Here is a 21,927-nt window from a genome sequence, read left to right as displayed (position 1 = left end):
TAAATAGTCCTATCGATTTACCCACCCAGATATCGAATTATGAAAATGTTTTAAAATATGCAAGAAGTAAAGTTGATTATGCTTATGGACTTGGTTTATATATGTCTCCCAGTGATATGGTTTTACAAATTGGAAGTATTGTTGGTTATAATAATAAAATTATAATTGCAACAGAAAATCAAACACTTGGGTTAAATGATGATTTAAATAATAAAAATTTTGATCATGTTGATTTTAAACCAAAAGAACCTGTAAAACCACAAGAACCTATAAAACCTGAAAAGCCTGAAGAACCAAAAATAGATCCAATAAAAAAAATTGAACATGAAGATCATGAAGATAATAAACAAGCAATAATATTTGTAAGTATTGTAATAGGATTTACAGCACTTTATTTTTTCAAATAATCTCTAGCAGCAGTAAACAATAAACTAACAACTAAAATAAGCAATGCCCATAAGTTGTTTGCAAACCAATTTACTACGTCTTTTGTTGCAGACAATAACCAAGAAACAATAGAACCTATAATACCTGGTAATGCAGCTGCTAATTTTCCTGCAAGAAAAGATAATAATTTTCCAAGATTTTTTAATTGTTTTTTTATCCAGTCTTGTACACCACCACCTTTTGATGGAGGAGAAGGAGAAGGAGAAGGAGAACCAGTAAATACTTCAACAATAACACCAATAATCATTCCAAAAGCAGTTAAAACACTAACTATTGTTATTCCTTGTTCTCTGAATAATGTTCTTATTCTTTCACCTAATGTTTTGTCTTCGTTTAACATTTTATGTATTGTTTGTTTAAATCTGTTTACTTGACTACGTAGTTTTTCTTTATTAATATTAATTACTTCTAGTCTTGCACTTCTCTCAGATTCTAACTCTCTTATTCGACTACTTATTCTATTTATTTGAAATTCATCATTGTCTTCTTTAGCTTGTTCTAATTTGGCGTTTTCTTTTGCTAAGTCTTTATTTGTTTCATTCAGTTTTGCTAATTCATTTGCAATCTCTTCTTTTACTGATGTCATTGCACTGATTATACCATCCATCTCTCTTTTTGTCATATCTGTTTGTGTTTCTTCATTTATGAAAGATGTTCCTTGTTCAATAAATGAAGTTTCTATTTCTTTCACATGTGTTTCTTCATTACTTGCTATTTCTAATAATTCTTGTCCTTCTTGTTGTGTAGATATTTCTTGTAATGGAATTTCTATATTATCGAGTTCACGAATTGGTGCTTTTATCTTTTTTTGAAAATCTTGAAACACTGATCTACCTTCTTTTAAATAATCAGATGTTTTATAATCATCTACACCTAAAACATCCCTGACAAAATTAACACCGTATTCTTTTTGAAGAGTGCTAAATTTATAAAACTTTAATACTCCTTTTTGGTAATATGTTAATGCAATATCATTACCTTTTTCATCTTTTACATATAAGATTTGTCTTTCATTATGATCTTCCCTAACAAAAAAACCTACTTCATTACGTGTAGTTTCACCATTTTTTTTATAAAATTGTTTAATCATTTTTTTTGTAGTTTCTTTTTTACGAATTTTAGCTTCATTTTCTGATAAATCTCTTGATTTTTCAAATTCCTTATTTATATTATTTTGAAACTCTTCATCATCTTGAAAAGACGTTTCTTCTTCTTCATAATCATCATCATAATCATTATTTTTTAACTCAGGATTATCAAACTCATAACCTCCTTCAGCCATTTTATTCATCTAAAATATTAGATAATAAACAATAAAAAGAACCTGTTAAAAACAACTTAAGATAAAAATAATTAAATTTTTTATTTAACATTATTTTTACATTTTCTACTAATTTTTCTTTTGTTTCTTCATCCATTTATTTAATTAAAAATTGATTCATAGTTTGGTGGATTTCCCACGTTCACATAGTGGTGATTTTCAACTAAAGTTATTTTGTTTATAAAAATTATAGATTTTCCATTTTTTTTTTTATTTCATTTCTTACTCTATTTTCTGTTTCTTCTATAATTTTTCTTCTTTCATCTTCTGGTAAACTTTTTGAAGTTTTTAAATTTGCCATTTTTAAATTTTTTTTCATCTCATTAAATTTTTCTAGTTCTTCTAAAATAAGTTTAAATTCTTCTTCACTTATTTTATTGTCAGTTAAAGATCTAGAAATTAAATCTTTAATACTATTTAATTTACACTCTGCTAAAGTTTTTATTTCATAATGTTTTTTAGCTTTTGAAGTAAGCTTTCTTCTTATTAATTTTATTACACCCCCAACACTACCGCATGCGACTGCTGTAATCTGTAATGGTAATAAAATAGGAATAGCAATACCTATACCTGCAGAAATAACTGATGCTGAAATTAAAGTTGTATCTATTCCATCTGTAAAGTTTACTCCTCTTTTATATTTTTTATATAAAGAATTTCTTTTGTCTCTTTCATTTTTTAAAGAATTTTCTATTTCTGAAATTTTTTGTAATCTATAGTTTTGTCCATCTTCTATAGGTAATTCTGGATATAAATTAGGAGCTGTAGGTTGTTTCATTTTTTAAAGTAAAAATTGATTTTTTTATTTTTCTCTTAAATCCCACAGAATTCTTTCTCTGTCAGTTCTCCCGGTTTTTTTATTTATTTTTTTTTTGGAATTTTTTTGTTGTTTTTTGGGTGTTTTTATTGTTGGTTTTTTTTTCATAAAAAAGTATTACAACGGAATCTATTCACAACACAAAATAATAGAATGAATAAACACCTACAGATGATTTTCTTGTGAAATACTCCAATCTCTCCACTGTCAATAAACGTTTGCTATATGTTTACATCACCCAGGCAACATGTTGTCATCAATAATGTTTTATACAGAATCGATCGTTGCTATTGAATTAACTATAGAAAGTTGTGAAAAGATCCTTTGATCATCGGTTTAATGTAATGCTATTGATTTGTATGCTTAGTTTCAATAAAAAGCTGCTTATGAAAAGCAATTGAAGTTGTAGTCGTATTGATCCGTTTTATTACTAGACTATATTGATAAAATTAATTAAAAATCAAGGTTGGGGCGCACTGGGGAAATTATTTTTTCTCTTAAATCCCACAGAATTCTTTCTTCGCCTGTTCTCCCGGTTTTTTTTATTTATTTTTTTTGGAATTTTTTTGTTGTTTTTTGGGTGTTTTTAATAACGTTTTTTTCCAAAGTAAAAAAAAAATTTTTTTGGGAGTAAGAAAATTTGGTGTTTTTTGGGGTGTTTTTTTGCTTTTTTATGAAAATTTAGGGCTCTTTTACTTGAAATGAGGGTAATTTTTTGGGGGTCAAATTTTTTTTTTTTTTTGGAGGGGGTGCGCTGGAGTCGTTCAAGTACTATACTACTGTGGGTTGAAATTGAAGAAAAAAAAATAATAAGCAACTGCGCATCCAATTTAGCATTTCAAGCATGTCAGTCATTGTGATTACAGTTTCTAAAACATATCATTTATTCATTTTTTTTTCTAATATATTTTTCGGTGTTAAAGAAGTTATCTAGTCCTCCCCTGATTGCTCCGTATAAAAACATTTTGGGGGAAAACACAGATACATTGGATTTGACAGTTTGACACCACCATTTAATTGTTTTTGTGCTGCTACTCGTTACTGGACACGTTACTAGGATAACCTTGGGGTGATATGTATAAAACTACTTATCCGACGGATTTGTTTCTACATGTCCTACGATAAATAAATAATACCATAAGATCTGTCCTACTAAAAAGCGCTTGGGAACGCCCGAGAGCGCCCGAGAAAAGAAAAAAAAAGCCCGGGAGAATAAGTGATTTCCTGAATGAAAAAAAAAACATTACGTGCTTCACCCGTATAAATGGGGATATTTACGATGCTAAATCTAAAGTGTGTAGATAGTGTTGTTGCACTTTTACATTTTAGATTTAAAAATTGTATATAAGTTGGTAAATATAAGTATATAGAAGAATTATGAACGATATTGTCCTCGATCAAAACGTATATTTAGTTAGTTTAAAAAAAATCAGTGCCCGAGGTCTAATATTCGCAACTGCATGGTGAATACTTGCATGTTCAATTACTTTTACCGTTCTTAAATAATGTGCAACTCTTTTAATTTTATAAAATTAATATTAATCTGGAAAATTTGAGAAACGTATCTGTCGGTGTTTAACGATTTATAAATCTTCAGTATAAACTGTGATCCATTATTATCTTTTCGAAATAGTATTCATATATTATTGTTAAAATCGAAACATTCATCTCTATATATTTTCCCCGGGCGCTGCCGACGCTTTTTAGTAGGACCCGATTAGATATCTTAACTTAAGTAGTTTTAAATTATTGAAAAACAATAGTTACTAGTTTTAAATAGTTTGAAGGAGTATGATTGAATTTAAGTAGAGTAGAACTCGTTTTTATAGTTTTACTTTTAATTTTGCAAGTTAAATTAATCTAATCGTTATTTTTCAGTACAATATGAATTATGTTGAAACAAAGTTACAATTTCTTTTAAAACTAACAGTATTTTTTAAATAGTTTATTACAGTGTAGAAAGTTGAACGTTAATCTTAACGGGATTCCTAAATATTATGACACATTCAGTAGGTCAGTCTAGTCATTAAGAGTTCAAATAATAGTCGTCTGCAAATGCAGCTGGTGGATATTTAATTACATTGTTTTTATCATCTCTGGGAATCAGGTTAACTTAGTGTGAAATTTTCTGTCTAATGTTGCAGACGTAAACAGTTCGCTTTTATTACAGCGAAAACAATGTTGTGAAATTATAATAAATGTTGTAAATATTGGATAAAAAAATTAGTTATAAGCAAACATTCGATGTCACTGCTTTAGAGGAGATAATACTTTTGCAAATTTAAACGTGAAATTACAAAAAATCCTAATGCAATTGTTATAAAATATATCATATAACAAGTACTATGAGAAAAATATAAAAATATTCATAACTGTCATACAAGCGCGGAATATAGTTTCAATTGGGAGATATATTCTCCGTAACACATGCGAATATCAACCAGAATACAGGTGCGCCTATACATGCGATTTCTTTATAATAAATAACTAGAGGCTCTAAAGTACGAAGCCCTGTTGGTCTCACACATATTATAAAGTGTCTTTTAAAGATATAGAGTCTAGCGCTAGAGATGTAAAGTCTAGCGCTGGATATGTGAAGTCCAGCGCTGGATATGTAAAGTCCAGCGCTGAAGATGTAATGTCTAGCGCTGGAGATGTAAAGTCCAGCGCTGGAGATCATCTAAAGTATAGCGCTGAATATGTAAGGTCAAGCGCTGAAGATGTAAAGTCTAGCGCTGGGGATGTAAAGTCTAGCACTGGAGATGTGTAAAATCTAGCGCTGGAGATATGCAAAGTCTAGCGCTGGAGATGTAAAGTCAAGCGCTGCAGATGTAAAACCAAGCGCTGGAGATGTAAAGTCTAGCGCTGAAGATGTACTATCAAGCGCTGGAGATGTAAAGTTAAGCGCTGGAGATCTAGATGTTAAGTCAAGCGCTGGAGATATAAAGTATAGCGCTGGAGATGTAAAGTCAAGCGCTGGAAATGTAAACTCCAGCGCTGGAGATGTAAAGTCCAGCGCTGGAGATCTAAAGCCCAGCGCTGGATATGTAAAATCAAGCGCTGTAGATGTAAAGTCTAGCGCTGGGGATGTAAAGTCTAGCGCTGGAGATGTGTAATATCTAACGCTAGAGATATGCAAAGTCTAGCGCTCAAGATGTAAAGTCAAGCGCTGGAGATGTAAAATCAAGCGCTGGAGATGTAAAGTTAAACGCTGGAGATCTAGATGTAAAGTCAAGCGCTGGAGATATAAAGTCTAGCGCTGGAGATGTAAAGTCAAGCGCTGGAAATGTAAAGTCCAGCGCTGGAAATGTAAAGTCCAGCGCTGGAAATGTAAAGTCCAGCGCTGAAGATGTAAAGTCTAGCGCTGAAGATATAATAAAATTAACGGTATCAATTTTCTTGCACCAGATGCGCATTTCGACAATACATGTATCTTCAGTGATGCTCGTGGCCAAAATATTTGAAATCCAAAGCTTATAAAAAAGACGAAGAACTATAACCTAAAAGGTCCAAAAAGTATAGCCAAACTCGTGAAAGGAATCCGAGCTTTGCATGAGGGAGATACATTCCTTAATTTTTAACAATTTCTATAATTTTGTAACAGCAAATTTTAATAAAACATAAAAAATCCGTATTTTCATGCCAGTACCGAAGTACTGGCTACTGGGCTGGTGATACCCTCGGGGACTAATAGTCCACCATAACTCACGCTTAATTTCATTAACATGTCTATTTTTGAGTTGATATTTCGAATTTGATTATCCAGTTACTGCTGATATATTCCATCAGCCGAACCGAGCAATGGGTAATATAAAAGAATTCAGAAAATAGCATGGGATATCTCATAATAATCGATGAAAGCCATCTCCTGGAGAAAGCACGTGTATACGTAACTCTGACTGTCAAAGTCCTCATTGTTTAAGATGCTCATAACAGCATCCATTTGTATTTGATTATTTCCAAATGATCAAATTATGGTTCTGGTTAGTTAAAAAGAGACATTTTACCCCTATGTTCTATTTTTAGCCGTGGCGGCCATCTTGGTTGGTTCTCCCCTTATTCTATCTGTGTACAAGGTTTAGTCACCATGTAACCTCAAGATTACAAAAATTTCTATAGAAATCACAAATAAAAAAATAATGGTGTTTTGAAATACCCAAGACATATGTTTATGACACATAAATAGTTTTACTGCAATAAAATGTAGGATTAATTGCCTACAACGGTCAAATTCAAGGGAATATTTTTTAAGACCTACTTTCGTATGCAACCGGATGTGACATACCATGATTTGTGGTATTACACCTAAAGAAGACCTTTTTGTTCAATAAACTGAATGTGACTTTTTACCTTTGTAATACTGGTTATTTTAAGCTTTTCTGTCAAGTTTTGTCATAATCAGTTCAATAGTTTGAGAAAAATCTAGTATATTGAAAGACGACATCTTCAGCGATTCGAGCTAAATTTCTTCGACAAATCCAAACCAAGCCGCATCAAGATAGAATAGAGTGTGGACCAATAAATAATCAAATATCTATCTTATCTGCCTACAAACAGTTGAAAATGATACACAAGATGATTTTAAGAAGATAAAATACCACTTATAAACCTCTTTGTCTTCTTTATAAGGTATCTTTGGGTCAATTTATACCTCTCATTTCCTCAAAATTTCAACTTTTCAGGCCAATAAATAAAAATATTGGGGTAACTTTCACTCATGTATGGTAGAAATGTTATAAGAAATGAGTGATTGAAGCATTTAAGCAAAATGAACAATCCATATAAAAGTTAACTGTCTCCATTGAGGTTTCAATAAGTCCTTACGTAAAAATTAAATTTACGCCGTGTTCCAAAGAGGGACATAAAAGGCTTCTCTTTTAGTGAATAACTTGTCGTTTCAAAATTAAAAATAATTTCATCTACTTATAACTATATACTTATTTAAGTATTACCTAGGAAAATGTTATATCATAGCAAAATATAAGAAATAAGGAGAAAAAGCCCACCCCCCTCCAAAAAGATAAATATATGCACATAGTATTGCTTGTTCTGTCAACTGAATATTCATGGTACAGTCCTATTTCAAGACAATTTTCTCATAAAATGTGTTTTGGAGACTCAATCCACTCAGAATATTTCATTTTTTGTATTATTTCCCTTAAATAGCAAGAAATTTAAACACATGAGATTACTCACAAGGCCATAGGTGCATGTACAGCTTCCCATATTAGGTGTAATACCACCATTGATTTTCCCCTATTAGTCTTTGTTAAATTTGCACTTTTTTAAAAATTGTGCAGAATTTATCTTTGTTTCAAATAAAGAAATACTTGGCATGAGTAAATTTTTATCCTGTCCAGTTCTATAAAAGAAGTTTCACATAACATTTCATTGCATATAAGAAAATAACCATAATTGGAAGTTAACCAATCAAATTTCTCCCCTTATTCTATCTGTGTACAAGGTTAAGTCACCATGTAACCTCAAGATTACAAAATTTTCTATAGAAATCACAAATAAAAAAATAATGGTGTTTTGAAATACCCAAGACATATGTTTATGACAAAGAAATAGTTTTACTGCAATAAAATGTAGGATTAATTGCCTACAACGGTCAAATTCAAGGGAATATTTTTTTAGACCTACTTTCGTATGCAACCGGATGTGACATACCATGATTTGGTGGTATTACACCTTCATGAGTAAGATATAGTGATTTTTGTTGGTTGATGGGTAGAGTAACGTAATTTGTGTCAGTCAACGCCCATTGAATCTCAATTCCCTGAACTCATCATCCCAGTAAAAATAATGAGCAGACAATGCATGTACCTGCTCAACATGTGAGTAAAATCGAGCGAAAAGTATCATCGATGAGGCCATACGAGATTAAAGGGGACAATACAAGGAAATGATACCCCATCAGTTCACCAAATAATAAATGAAAATGAAAATGAAACGATTTATGAATATAAATATCTATAAGATGTATCACTTGGACGCATTTATGCCATGTATTCATATTCAACTCTTACCTTTTATTGGAACTTATATAGGGCCTTTGACTATACAAGTTCAAAAACGCTCTTTTTAAATTCTCATTTGTTCAGATTTTTGTGTATGTTAACCAGAAGTTAATTTTCATTTATGATTGACTCCAATTAAACTTATCTTTAACAGATTTAGCATTGTCTCTGAATTATTGCAAGAGTTCGTTTTATGTTCATGGATTGGTGAGTTTAGTACATTGTCATACTACGGTTGCCTTTATTTGTCTCAGAATGAACCGGCACTAAAAAACTATAGGAAGAAACTATTGAACTAAACAAATCTTTGTGTAGTGAGATAGAACGGATCTTTTATTTGTGCAGGTAACCCTCCCATGTCGACTAAGAAAAAGAATATTTGGTATGATTGCCAATAAGACAATCTAAGTGGAAGTGAAGTCAAAGATACCAGGACTAAATTTAGTATATACGCCAGACGCGCGTTTCGTCTACAAAAAACTCATCAGTGACGCTGGAATCCGAAAAAATAAAAAAGGCCCAAAAAATTACGAAGTTGAAGAGCATTGAGGACCAAAATTTCTCAAAGTTTTGCAAATACAGCTAAGGTAATCTATGCCCGAAATGCATGTACACATTTATAGAAGAAAGGCAAACGAAACCAAACTAAAAAAGACAGAGACAAACACAACGTAAAACAATGTATGACTGAGCATAACAAACTCAAAAGAGATAAAGACAGGGATGTTTTCAGGTGCGCCAAAAGGGTTAGCGTGGCCTGCTCTACATATGGTACCCCTCGCGTTGCTCATGTCAGTACAAACCCAGAAATAAGGTGATGTATTTGTAGTTTTTGGAACAATTCGCATTTATCTGTAAAACGTATAGTACATGAACATAACGGTTAACCAACACATTATGGCGTCCGATTACGATGGGATGATTGCAACTTCAACACTTGAAACTCTTGGTTGAACTGATTTATCAATAGCATAAGACATCAAATTTTGATTTTCAACGTTCGATATAGTCTGAACAAATTAAGACTATTCAAGTCATTTATAGTCTTTCAGTCTATTTTAAGATAAATCCACTGTTATATCTTTGTTTATCAAAATAAACACAAATGCGAGTTAAATTTTAGCGCTGATTCAGTCAAATCACCTTTGAAACATTTAGATAGTGTCCCTTTATTCAAAGAGGAATTTCCGCTAAAAACGAAATTAACAAAATGTGCCTCAGTTGACAGTTGATAAAAAAAAATGAAAAAGGTGTCTTTTTTAACAATCAGATAGGTAAGTTCATTTTAGGAAATCATATTCAAAGAAGAATTTTATGATTGTAGCTTTTTAAATCCAAAGTCTAATGAATATTTTGGATAGCATATGACGAATTAAAGCTCAAGAAAAATATATTCATTAATTTTGTGTACTAGTTTTTGGTAATTTTTCAAACTTGCACAAATTTTGGTATCACGTTGTTAAAAAATGTAAATACTTGAATATTTCCTTAAAAATCAGTTAAAAATCAATATGCCGAGAATTAACACACAGTTAACATGGTACAAGATGTTGAAAATAAAGATATATATATAACTTTATTTCCTCTATTATAGAGATTTGGTGTACATGAAATATATAAATTACAAAATTACAAAAAACAAAGAATTAAAGTCACTGTTTAAAGTTAATATGAGAAAAAATGAGCACTGTTTATAATATCGATAACGGACACATCTTCTATCGATTGTAGAAATCTCTGCAGATTTTTTCAACGTGACGAACACAAGTCTTAGAGAAAAAAGTTAATTCATCGTTTTCTAATTCATATGACGTATTGCAAGAGAGAATTGTTGTTGTGAATTCATGTGCCGAAAGACTGTCCATAAAAACACTGAACTGAATGGGATTAATGTTAATAATGTCTTGCCATAAATCATCTCTTTTGTCTTGAATAAAATCACAGGATACTAGTAAGTGTTCAACGATATTCAGGAAGAACTTTCCACATTTGTCGCAAAGTAAATGTCCATCTTCATAACGTACTATAGAACATAAGTCAATAACATACTTGGCGGAGGCACGAAGTTCGGGAAACTGTTTCGCAATTGTCCATGCTTTATGCGGTTTGATTGCAGAATGAATACGTCTAAACATATAAAAGTCATTATCGCATGAAATTCGGTAAGACCACCATGTTTCTTCACTTGCGTTTATATTCTGATTTACAATAACTGACCAAAGTTTTTTTGATGGGAAAGAACCAGTATTTGCAAAATTGACAATATAATCTGTAATGTTATATTTTTCGGCTGCTTTATAGATGTCAGGTATAAAACCAAGTTGTTCTGGAACACATTTATGTTTGAATTCCATAAGTCTGCTTATCATTATTCGTTTTGGTAACGCAGAAGACTTTAACCTACACAGTCTACCAAAAAATAAAAGTTTACATCTGTTGATAATGCTTTCAACTGAAAACCAACCTAGAAGACTTGTACATTTATCAGAACGGGTTCGTTTTGGAAGTCCTTGAATGATTTTACACACAAATCTGTGAGATCTTTCTAACATTCCGCTAAAAACGAAATTAACAAAATGTGCCTCAGTTGACAGTTGATAAAAAAAAATGAAAAAGGTGTCTTTTTTAACAATCAGATAGGTAAGTTCATTTTAGGAAATCATATTCAAAGAAGAATTTTATGATTGTAGCTTTTTAAATCCAAAGTCTAATGAATATTTTGGATAGCATATGACGAATTAAAGCTCAAGAAAAATATATTCATTAATTTTGTGTACTAGTTTTTGGTAATTTTTCAAACTTGCACAAATTTTGGTATCACGTTGTTAAAAAATGTAAATACTTGAATATTTCCTTAAAAATCAGTTAAAAATCAATATGCCGAGAATTAACACACAGTTAACATGGTACAAGATGTTGAAAATAAAGATATAAAAATGCGGACTTTACAATACAAATATTTTATTATTTCAAACTGCGGTTGAAACATAGAATAAAAGTCAGTGGTATTACCCCTATAAGAATTGGCCATATATTATTATTTTATTATTATTATTATTATTATTATTACAATTTTTCTATAGCGCTAAATCTAAAACAATATTACTCAAAGCGCTTTACATCACATGTTAAACGAAATATACGCAGACAGTGATAAAAATATAAAACATGAACACACAAAATAAATATTTAAGTGTTAAAACTTTTCTAGATAAAAGGATTAATAATGTGGAAATTTTTACAAAAAAAGTGGAATATATATATCAGTGAATCAAAATAAAAAAAAAACGAGTAAAAATTATACTGAATAAAGTTGGTAAAATAAATAGCCAAAAAAGTTTAAAAAAAGGATGCTATTACAAATTATCAAATATAAGTTAAAAATTTGAAAACGTTTTCAAAAGATGAAAAAGGAATATTACCATGTAAAAATATAATTACTGAAATGAAAAATATATGTGCTACTAAAAAACATACAATGTACATATTATAAATGAAACATATCTCCAGTTAAAAGAAAGGTTCGATAAATCAAAAGCAGGCTAACGTCTATGGCACGATGTATAACAGAAACGAATTTAAGGGATTAAAAGTGCTTGTCGAAAAAAGTGAGTTTTTAAGTTCTTTTTGAATCCAGGCACCGACTTTGCATTTTGAAGTTTTTTTGGTAATGCATTCCAAAGGATGGCCGCTGCTTGGTCAAATCTTCTATTGCCGTAGGTTTTGGTTCGCACAATAGGAGTTACGAGTGCTAAGTTGTTTTCAGACCTGAATGATCTTGATGACCTTTATAAATTTACATAGGTACATGTACATTCCTATCATAAAGACAATGCTTCAGAAGAACAACTGTAAACGACACCACATTGTCACCATCTCGAATCGTTTGTTATAAAACCAGGATCAATCCACTATTTTCTACATTTAAAAATATCTATACCAAGTCAGGAATATGGCAGTTGTTTGTCATTCGTTTGATGTCATTTTGCCATTTGATTGGGGACTTTCAGTATTTTTGTCATTTTACTGTTTACATGATTCGATATGTCTGTGTCGCAACTTACTAGCGACATATTTACGGAGACATAGATCTTAGAATCTTATAGCGACTGTGTTTTCCGGCAATAGGATTATGTATAGTTTGTTCGTGATTTTTTATAAAAAAATGATCTGTACTATAATGGACTTTATTAAACAAAACATATGGAACGTTGGAAAACCAGCACATATATTCCTGATTTGGTTCAATGATATTGTGAAGATAATGATGGATTAAGCCTGCTTTTATAAAATTGAGAATTGAAATTGAGAATGTGTCAAAGGGACAACGACCCGACCATAAGCAGGAAACAGTCGAATGGGTCTTCGTTGTAGCAAGACAATCCCGCACCCAGAGGCGTGCTTCAGCTTGTCCCTAAACAAAAATATGTACTGTTTTAGGGTGAAAATGAACGTCATATTAAACTCCGGTATATTTCAAAGAAAATATTAAAAAAATCATACACGACTAATAAAGGCATGATGCTCCTGACTTGGAACAGGCGAAACAATGTTTTAGGGAGATTTCAACCCGCCCCTATATATATATAGCCAATGTTGGAAGCAATACGCACAGTTAAAACGTTTAAAAGAATTCCGAGTTCGATGTTAGAATAGGTCAAAAAAGAAACTAAACAAATGGCAATGATACGAAAATTTACAAAGGACTACTAACAGGTACTGCCATAAAATACTAAATCTACCATTTGTATACAACTTGTTTAAAGTTCTGTTACATTCATTCAATTCAAAATAATTGAATCAATTGAACAGAACTATACAAAACTTTTATTAAAAATCTATTGGGTGAACAATTGGAAGTGACACAATGATAAAGGTTGAGACTTTGAAAATTTAGTTCAACCCGTCCACCTTTTTATGTACCTGTTCTAATTCTCAAACTTCGTTGTTAATCGTATATTACATCTTCATGGTAATGTTTTGCGTTTAAGTTTTTAGAAACGTGTTTTAATGGCAGATGCGTGATTAAATCTGTTAAATCGTTTGATATTATTAGATTTAAAGCATACATTATATAAGCATTCGATTACATCGGTAAACAAGATAATAAAGAACGTACACAAAAAGGCGTAGTGTAGTATTTTCATATTCAATTGAGATACGTGTATATGTAGCATACGCACTAGCTTATAAAAACATATTATCCATTGCTACATGATGAAAAGAAGAGGAGAAAAATAATGGACACGCTATCACCAAAGCTGTGCTCATATACTAATTGTCCCTGTTTATTTGGTTAGGTACCAAACATCAAAAGCGACAGTTACAATCTCTGAACAATACGAATCATTGTTTTCAATACATGTCTTTATACTTCTCTGAAACAAAGACGTTTGGTGCATGGACCACAACCCCTTTTTCCTTATTATTGTTCATAAATTACACTATTTGATGTTTTCGTACGAAAATAGAATGATAGTAGTTTGCATAGGTTATGTATTTTGTTCGTAAAACAAATATCTCGTATGAAGGACCAGAAAAGTAAACATAACTTTAATAGTTACAATACATTTGTAATGACACACCTACTGTAATACACATAAATTGATAAGCGACCGAGCCTTAGAATATCTTTGATTTCTCGTTTTATCAACATAAACACTTATTTCTTTGATTTCTTTTTTTGAACATAGACACGATAATTCGATTTAAATGTTAGCGCCGATTCAGTCAAATCAACTTTTGTTCATTTAGATAGTCTCCCTTTAATCATATGGGGATTCCCATTTAAAACGAAAGTGATCTATATGTGCCTTGGTTGATATCAAACAAAAGTCACAATTTTGTTTGAAAACAATCTGGATGGGTAAGTTAAAACAAGCAAATTATAATCAAAATACAAAAGTAAACACTTCTAATGATAAAGATAACTATATAAATTATTTGTTAGTGTCGGTAACCAAGGAAATAAGGTAAGTTTGTCATGATTATTTGTAAACTACATGCAAAGGCGTATTGTAGAATTTTTATATTTAATTGAGAAACGTGTACATATAGTATACGGATCTTTTCATTGCTGCACTATGATGTAAAAAAGTTCAAATACACGATTGCACTAAAAAGGTGTGCTTATATACCAATGTTTCCTTTCGATTTGCTTAGTTACCTAACTTCAAACGTGACAGCGTCAATCTCTTATCAATATAACTCGAGGTTTTTAGTAATTTTAATTTCTTGAAATTTCTATGAAACAAAAGTGATTTGTGTATGGGAACCTCTCCCTTTTTATTCTTATAATTGTTCATTAATTTCACAATTTGATGTTTTCTCACGATATTAAATGACAGTAGTTTGCATATTTCTATATCATGCATTTCAAATTTTCCAAAAGACTTTAGACTTTAGTTTTATTCCCGTCCCAACCCCAAATTCATGAGATATATTTTTTATGTCACACACCCACCATCGTAGGTAATTGATGAAATTTTTGTACTCTCTAATTGTGTTACATGTACTTATCTGAAATAGTAACAAATGCGCCTTTTTTCTTAAAAACAATACTTTTAGACATTACATTTATTTTTTTGCCAAAAAATTGTCATTAGCGGATAAGAAGGAAAATGTGCTCAAATTATTTCTTTGGAAACATTTCCATCAGATGAATATTGCATACGCTATGTTTTTCTATTACAGAATGGCGGACAGTACACATTTTGAATTGTCCAAAAACTGTGAGAATCATCCAGATCAAAATGTTGTAAAGTACTGCTGTCAACATGACAAGCTTATCTGCGATTCATGTCTTCCAGTATCACATCAGAATTGCAAGTCTATCATTTCGATTGAAAAAGCTGCTAAAGGCGTGAAAGATGGAACCGCTATTTATGATCTAGAGGGAAGGATGTCCAACCTATGTCAGGTTACAGAGAACATAAGTAGTAAAAGGGAGACAACACTTGTAGATTTAGAAAAAAATCGAAACAAAATCAAGAAAAGGGTGTCGGAAATCAAACAGAACATTTTTGCTCATTTAGATAGGTTAGAAGCGGAGCTGCATAGAGACATTGATTCTAAGTATAAAATATGTATTGAGATGATGTCACGAAACCAAAATAGCATCCAATCGAGCTTAGACTCACTGTCTACATGGAAAAGTGATCTTAAATCACTGAAGCAACATTCATCAGAAATCTATTTATTCCAAGTAATAAAATTTCTAGATGCGAAAACATACCAGAAAGAATTGGAAATCAGAGAAATCCAAACAGCTACTATTCCGATACTTACATATAATCCGTCAGAGTTCGAGTCGAACATTAGTGAACTAATCCCAGACTTCGGTACAATAACGGTAGAAAATGTGCAAATTCAAATGCCTTTACTAGATATTGATCAACAAGGTCAATTTCTGGTTAGGGACGAGAGAAAGTTATCACTGAAACATTCATTCCCGACCAAGAAATTTGGTAACGGATTATATATCAAAAGTGGATGCTTTATTCCTGATGATAGATTACTACTTTGTCGATACACGGATAAACAACTTTTTGTTTGTAAACTTGATGGATCAAAATCTAGCATGATTGATTTGGATAATGAAATATTCAGTATATGCTTATATGACAAAACCCACGCTGTAATATCTGTTGGTGAAGCAGGTATCCAGATCATCGACCTGACATCATTGAAGCCTGGTAGGAGAATTAAAGTTAAAGGAAACTGTAGCGGAATCACCAGTGTAAAGGATAAGATCTGGGTAAACAATAAACCTTACACTCTAACAATTGTGGATATCGATGGTAAAGTTCTTAAAGTAGTACGAACAACATTTAATCCTTGGGAAATCTGTGCCAATCAAGATGGTGATGTCTATTGTACTGACAAAGAAAGTGATAAAGTATATGTCGTTACATCGGATGGAAAAGAACGTGAGATATACAACAGTCCTGACATGAGAACGGTTGCTGATGTTGTAGCTGTAGATGACCGTGGTGATGTGTATGTAGCAGGATGTGTATCAAACAACATACATAGAATATCTAATGATGGACAGAAAAATGACATTGTCTTGTCAGCAGACGATGGTATCTTTGAACCGACCGGTTTATCTTACAACAATGAAACAAAAGAACTGTTCGTCCTAAACAACAGACATAAATCTATCAACATTTATAAAACACAATGAACACTGGCTAAGGAAATGACTGTAAGAAATAACCCATTCTATATTCTAATGAAATCTTGATATATGAGAATTATATATAACCTAGTTTTCAGATGTTGGCTGAACTTTTCCAGATAAAACTTAAACTGACAAAAAGAACCTCACCAAAATAATCTTATAATATTTTATAAAAGTATTTAATATCTAAATCTGAAGTCTAATGTATGTATGACCTTGTTACTAAAAATGACGAATTAAAACATCTAGATAAATATTGAAACTAGTTGTAAGTTATTTTTCCCACTTGCACACAGAGCAAAAGAAGACCATTGTTATGGATAGATTTGCATATATTGGTCACGCATTAAATTTCAGTTCATGATTCAAATTGTGAGTCAGTTATTTGGGACTTTATATTTCGACCAAATATGTTAAAAAAATACTTGAATGGTTTGTTATGGAATGTAGTTTAAAAATTGTATACAGGGATTTGTTTTATATTAAAGATTGATTTATTCCACCTAACGGATTTTTATTGTCCAAACGCCTTCTCGTGAACGTATACCCTGCATATATGTTGTACATATCTTTTTACACTGCAAGTATCGCGCATGTTACTGTGTGAAAATACGGCCAGTGTCATAATTTAGTTAATTTGAAATCGTTATCACGATAATGTAACTAGTAATAACGACTTAGTAATTCGTCATAATGAATTGGTAATTTCTTATAGCCACTTACTAGCTACAATGTAGGTATCATGACAAAGTAAAATTATTTTTAATACAGCAATGTTAAACCACTAATTCGGGTAATTTGTGAAGGTTGGGACCTGCTTAAAACGATTAAACCCGTTACAGTTCTTTGTACCTGTCCTATGTCAAGTATCTGATGTTCAGTGGTTGTCGTTTGTTGATGTGGTTTATTAGAGTTTATCGTTTCTCGTTTTTCAAGTCGATTAGACTTTTCGTTTTATGTTTGATGGTTTTGCACTAGTCAGTTTTGAGTCCTTTTATATCTTGCTGATCGGTGTGAGCCAATGCTCCGTATTGAAGGCCGTATCTATAATGGTTTAATTTATACTTATTGGGACTTGCTTGGAGAGTTATATCATTGGCACTCCTATCACATCTTCTTATATATAGATATCGATGAAACGTGACACTAGTTTCCTAGAATATTAATGTACTAAAACTAATGTCGTCCCCTTCTTGAAAGATGAAAGGGTTTCGTTGTCCTAATACACATGAAAATATCGATATTTAAAAATTCATTCTGCTATATAGTAATAGTATCATTGTTGAGAGTTCTAGCTGCAACCATTGAACTTATTCACCTTGTCATGAGTGTTTTTGTTTGACATGTTTGACATTTACTAGAAGATGTAAATAAAGGTAACGGTAGTATAACACTATTAGAAAGTCATAAATCGATTGAGAAAAAAACCAAATCCCGGTTTCAATCTAAAATTGGGGGAAACACATCAACTATTAGAAAACATTTCGGTTTGACTTTCATTTATCTAACACAGATAAATTGGTTCCAGCTACCTAAGTCATAGTTAATGTATGACTAATTTTGCTAGTATTCAGGTTTCGATCATTATACAACTAGTTACGTTTTTACGTAATTACACATCACTTACTTTGAAATGTTTAGGTTAGAACGTTCCTGGTGAAGGTTAATCCAGAAAGATGCTTCAGAAGCAAGAAACTACTGTTACTTTCGTTTATTGATATTTCTCTTTTTCAATATACATGTAGATAAATTTAAACACTACTACAGTCTTTCCATGGATACTCTGCTCCATACTCACAAATGAATTGAAGAAATATATCTCGATAATTACTTAGCCTTGAATCCGTCAAAGTTGTACGTATATCTTTACCTGACTGATTCGGCAATGTCGTCACCATACATCGGATTGTACGAAAAACTTGGTTGCTCAAGATTGAGAATCGGAGACCCGCCTTTTGTCTACTCCTGGTTTAAAATAATCCCATACTTTTGAGGTTTTGTCGTTTGAGGATGATATGTTACTTCTCAGTTAATACTTTGGCAAGCAACCTTCTGTTTGTTCACTTAATGGATCGAACTGAAACGTTTGTTGTATTCATCACAATATGTTACCTTATATGACAAAACCCATGCTGTAGTATCTGCTGGTGGTACAGGTATCCAGATCATCGACCTGACAACATTGAAGCCTGGAAGGATAATTTTGTAAATTTTAAAATGATTAAGTATTTCGGCTGAAAAACGGAAATTTGTAAAATGTATTATATGTGCTATCTAAACTATATAATTATATCTAAATCGAATTGCTAACACAAGTAAACGAATAAAGATATGTAACAACCATAGTGGTTTCAACAACTAGATTTTAAAAGACCATTAAGTTTTTTTTCATCCTTCAATCAAGAGCATCCTAACGGGGTTTCAGATTATGCAATTACTTGGTTTTCTTATATTGACTATTTGATTACCAAACCAAATATTTCATGATTAGTGCTGTGATGACATCAATCATTTGTATTTACTTTAACTAGACTATCTTTACACGTGCATCGAATCTTAGTACCGCCTACAATATTGAGTGACAGATTAAATATATATTGTATTTTGAGGATTTCTAGTAGTTGTTATAATCATGTCATAGTGTAAAGTATTAGAATTTACATGGATTTAGTTATCAGTCATTAAGAAACTAGATAATATAACAATGTGATCATTACAAATATCTCTGGCTGTATTTCGTTTTATCTTGCTTCATAACAAAAATGTTGGTTATGTGATTATTTTAGTGAAATATTCGGTATTCTGTTATTTGTTTTTTTAACACCCCCATAAGAGGCCTTAATCTATAGCGGTAAATTCATCACTTTTTAGAAAATCTGATTGTTGTCAATTAAGATCTGTTTAGTCATTTGTTTTTACTTGTAGACAACAACATCATACTTAATTGTTTGAAAAGCATCTTATAAAAACTAGATTGATTTTAGGCAAAGTGAATATGACTCAACAATTTTATCCAGACTTTCACATTATTTTCAGATAGTACTTGGTTTCTTGGCACAGAAGAACATGCCCAATGATTCAGAGATTTGACGTCATTTGAATAAGCTACCTATTTTTTTCGAAGATAAACGTAGTGTCCTTTTCTTTTTAAATGTTTTGGGTAGATATTTATTTTATGCCGTAAACGCCACTCTGGACCTGTCTTGTTCTAATAATTTATAGAACGACGTTAAGGTTCAAAGGGGCTCTGGTTCATTCAAATTCGTTATTTTTTTTATTATACCTCTTTAATTTTATTGATAGTTTACTTATTCCGTTTATGCGAAGATAATAGACTTTTTATTGTGTTTTCTGGTTATTGAGCGTTGTACTCAACATCATAGAGCTTATAATAACAATACAGTATATTTCAACATGTTCAATGGTTCTTTAAATCACGTAAAAATATGGATACTAAAATATGTTAATTGCAAAAAGACAGGCGAAATATAACAAAGTGATATTCAAATTCATATTACTGAAATAAAATTGAGAATGGAAATGGGGAATGTATCAAAGACACAACAACCCAACCATAGAAAAAACAACAGCAGAAGGTCACCAACAGGTCTTCAATGTAACGAGAAATTCCTGCACCCGGAGGCGTCCTTCAGCTGGCCCCTTAACAAATATATACTAGTTCAGTGATAATCAACGCCATACAAATTTCCAAATTGTTCACAAGAAACTAAAATAAAAAAAATTCAAGACTAACAAGGACCAGAGGCTCCTGAATTGGGACAGGCGCAAAAATGCGGAGGGGTTAACAATGTTTATGAAAGCCTACCAAAACTAGTAACATAACACAATGAGGAAAAGTAAAGACTGAGCAAAACAAACCCAACCAAAATACACCAGTGTATAGGGAATATATCTAGATATATATTTTCACCAGCCCATTAGTCAACACTTCGGTGTTGACCTAAATATCAATACTGTGGTCATATTTATAAATTTCCTGTTAATAAAACTTTGAACTTCCGAAAAACTAAGGATTTTCTTATCCCAGGTATAGATTACCTTAGCCGTTTTTGGCACAACTTTTTAGAATTTTGGGTCTCAAATGCTCTTCAACTTTGTACTTGTTTGGCTTTATAAATACTTTGATATGAGCGTCACTGATGAGTCTTATGTAGACGAAAGGCGCGTCTGGCGTTCTAAATTATAATCCTGGTACCTTTGGTAACTATTCAGTTATATTAGGGGATGAAGAACCAGGCAATTCGTATGTAACCCTAAGACATCAAATTTCCGTTTAGCTATTTCACCCTGAAACTTGACTAAGTGGAGTACAAGGAGATTAAATCACGTTTTTGATAACAAAGTATATTACCAGAATAAACAAATTGGATGTTTTTTTCGACAAAATATTAAAAGAATACACATTTATGATTTACCTGCAATAGATAAAGATAAACCAAAATATCTCTACACGTCATTGACGGATGTTTTCTATACATATAACAATTGTTGATATAAAAAAGTCTTTAAATAGATAACGTTGCGCAAACCAGTAAATTTTGATCATGTTCACCACATCGTTCTATTGCGTAGTAGAGATCAACATTTGTCTTTAACTAATAAACGACTACATACACTACCACAATAGTTACTTTGTAGAAATCAAAAATGGTGAAATCAATGGCAACAGAGAATTATGTGTTATTGTGATGTGTGTCGGAGGCTACATGTAGTACCGCAATAATTGCTCTTTCGATATTCTTAGATTAAAAATGGTTAAATCCATTGCAACAGATAAGTATTATGATTTTGGTCAAATGTTACATGCAGTACCGCATAATTTATTCTTAAGGCATCATTATATCAGAAATAGTACATCCATAGAAACGTAGACTTATAATAATGTATTTCGGATGGCTTTGAATATTGATAATAACCATTATAACACTTTTTCACTTTGTAACCATTTGGCGTATGCATGAAGAATCCTTAAAAGATGTCAATGGAAAAAAAGTAATATTATGTATTCTAACAATATAGTTGTGTAAATTAGAGTGTTAATTCAATGATGTTGAACAGATGTATTATATGACAAATATGTGTCAGACATGGCTATCGTGTAATGACGATCACATAA

General features: G+C 31.5%; 1 protein-coding gene across 1 annotated transcript; it reads left to right on the top strand.

Moving 5' to 3' along the window:
• Positions 1–14,397: 14,397 nt before the first annotated feature.
• On the top strand, positions 14,398–16,793 carry LOC134694305 (uncharacterized). The gene is made up of 2 exons (XM_063555311.1): positions 14,398–14,474; positions 15,302–16,793. Exon 2 carries the CDS (start codon positions 15,303–15,305, stop codon positions 16,791–16,793), a length of 1,491 nt encoding a protein of 496 aa, XP_063411381.1. The 5' UTR covers positions 14,398–14,474; position 15,302.
• The last annotated feature ends 5,134 nt before the right edge of the window (positions 16,794–21,927 follow it).

Source organism: Mytilus trossulus, chromosome 13 (assembly GCF_036588685.1).
Source record: "Mytilus trossulus isolate FHL-02 chromosome 13, PNRI_Mtr1.1.1.hap1, whole genome shotgun sequence".
NCBI classification, from domain to species: Eukaryota; Metazoa; Mollusca; class Bivalvia; order Mytilida; family Mytilidae; genus Mytilus; species Mytilus trossulus.
The sequence above is the reverse complement of the archived record's forward strand: the minus strand, read 5'-3'. Positions and strand labels throughout refer to the sequence as shown.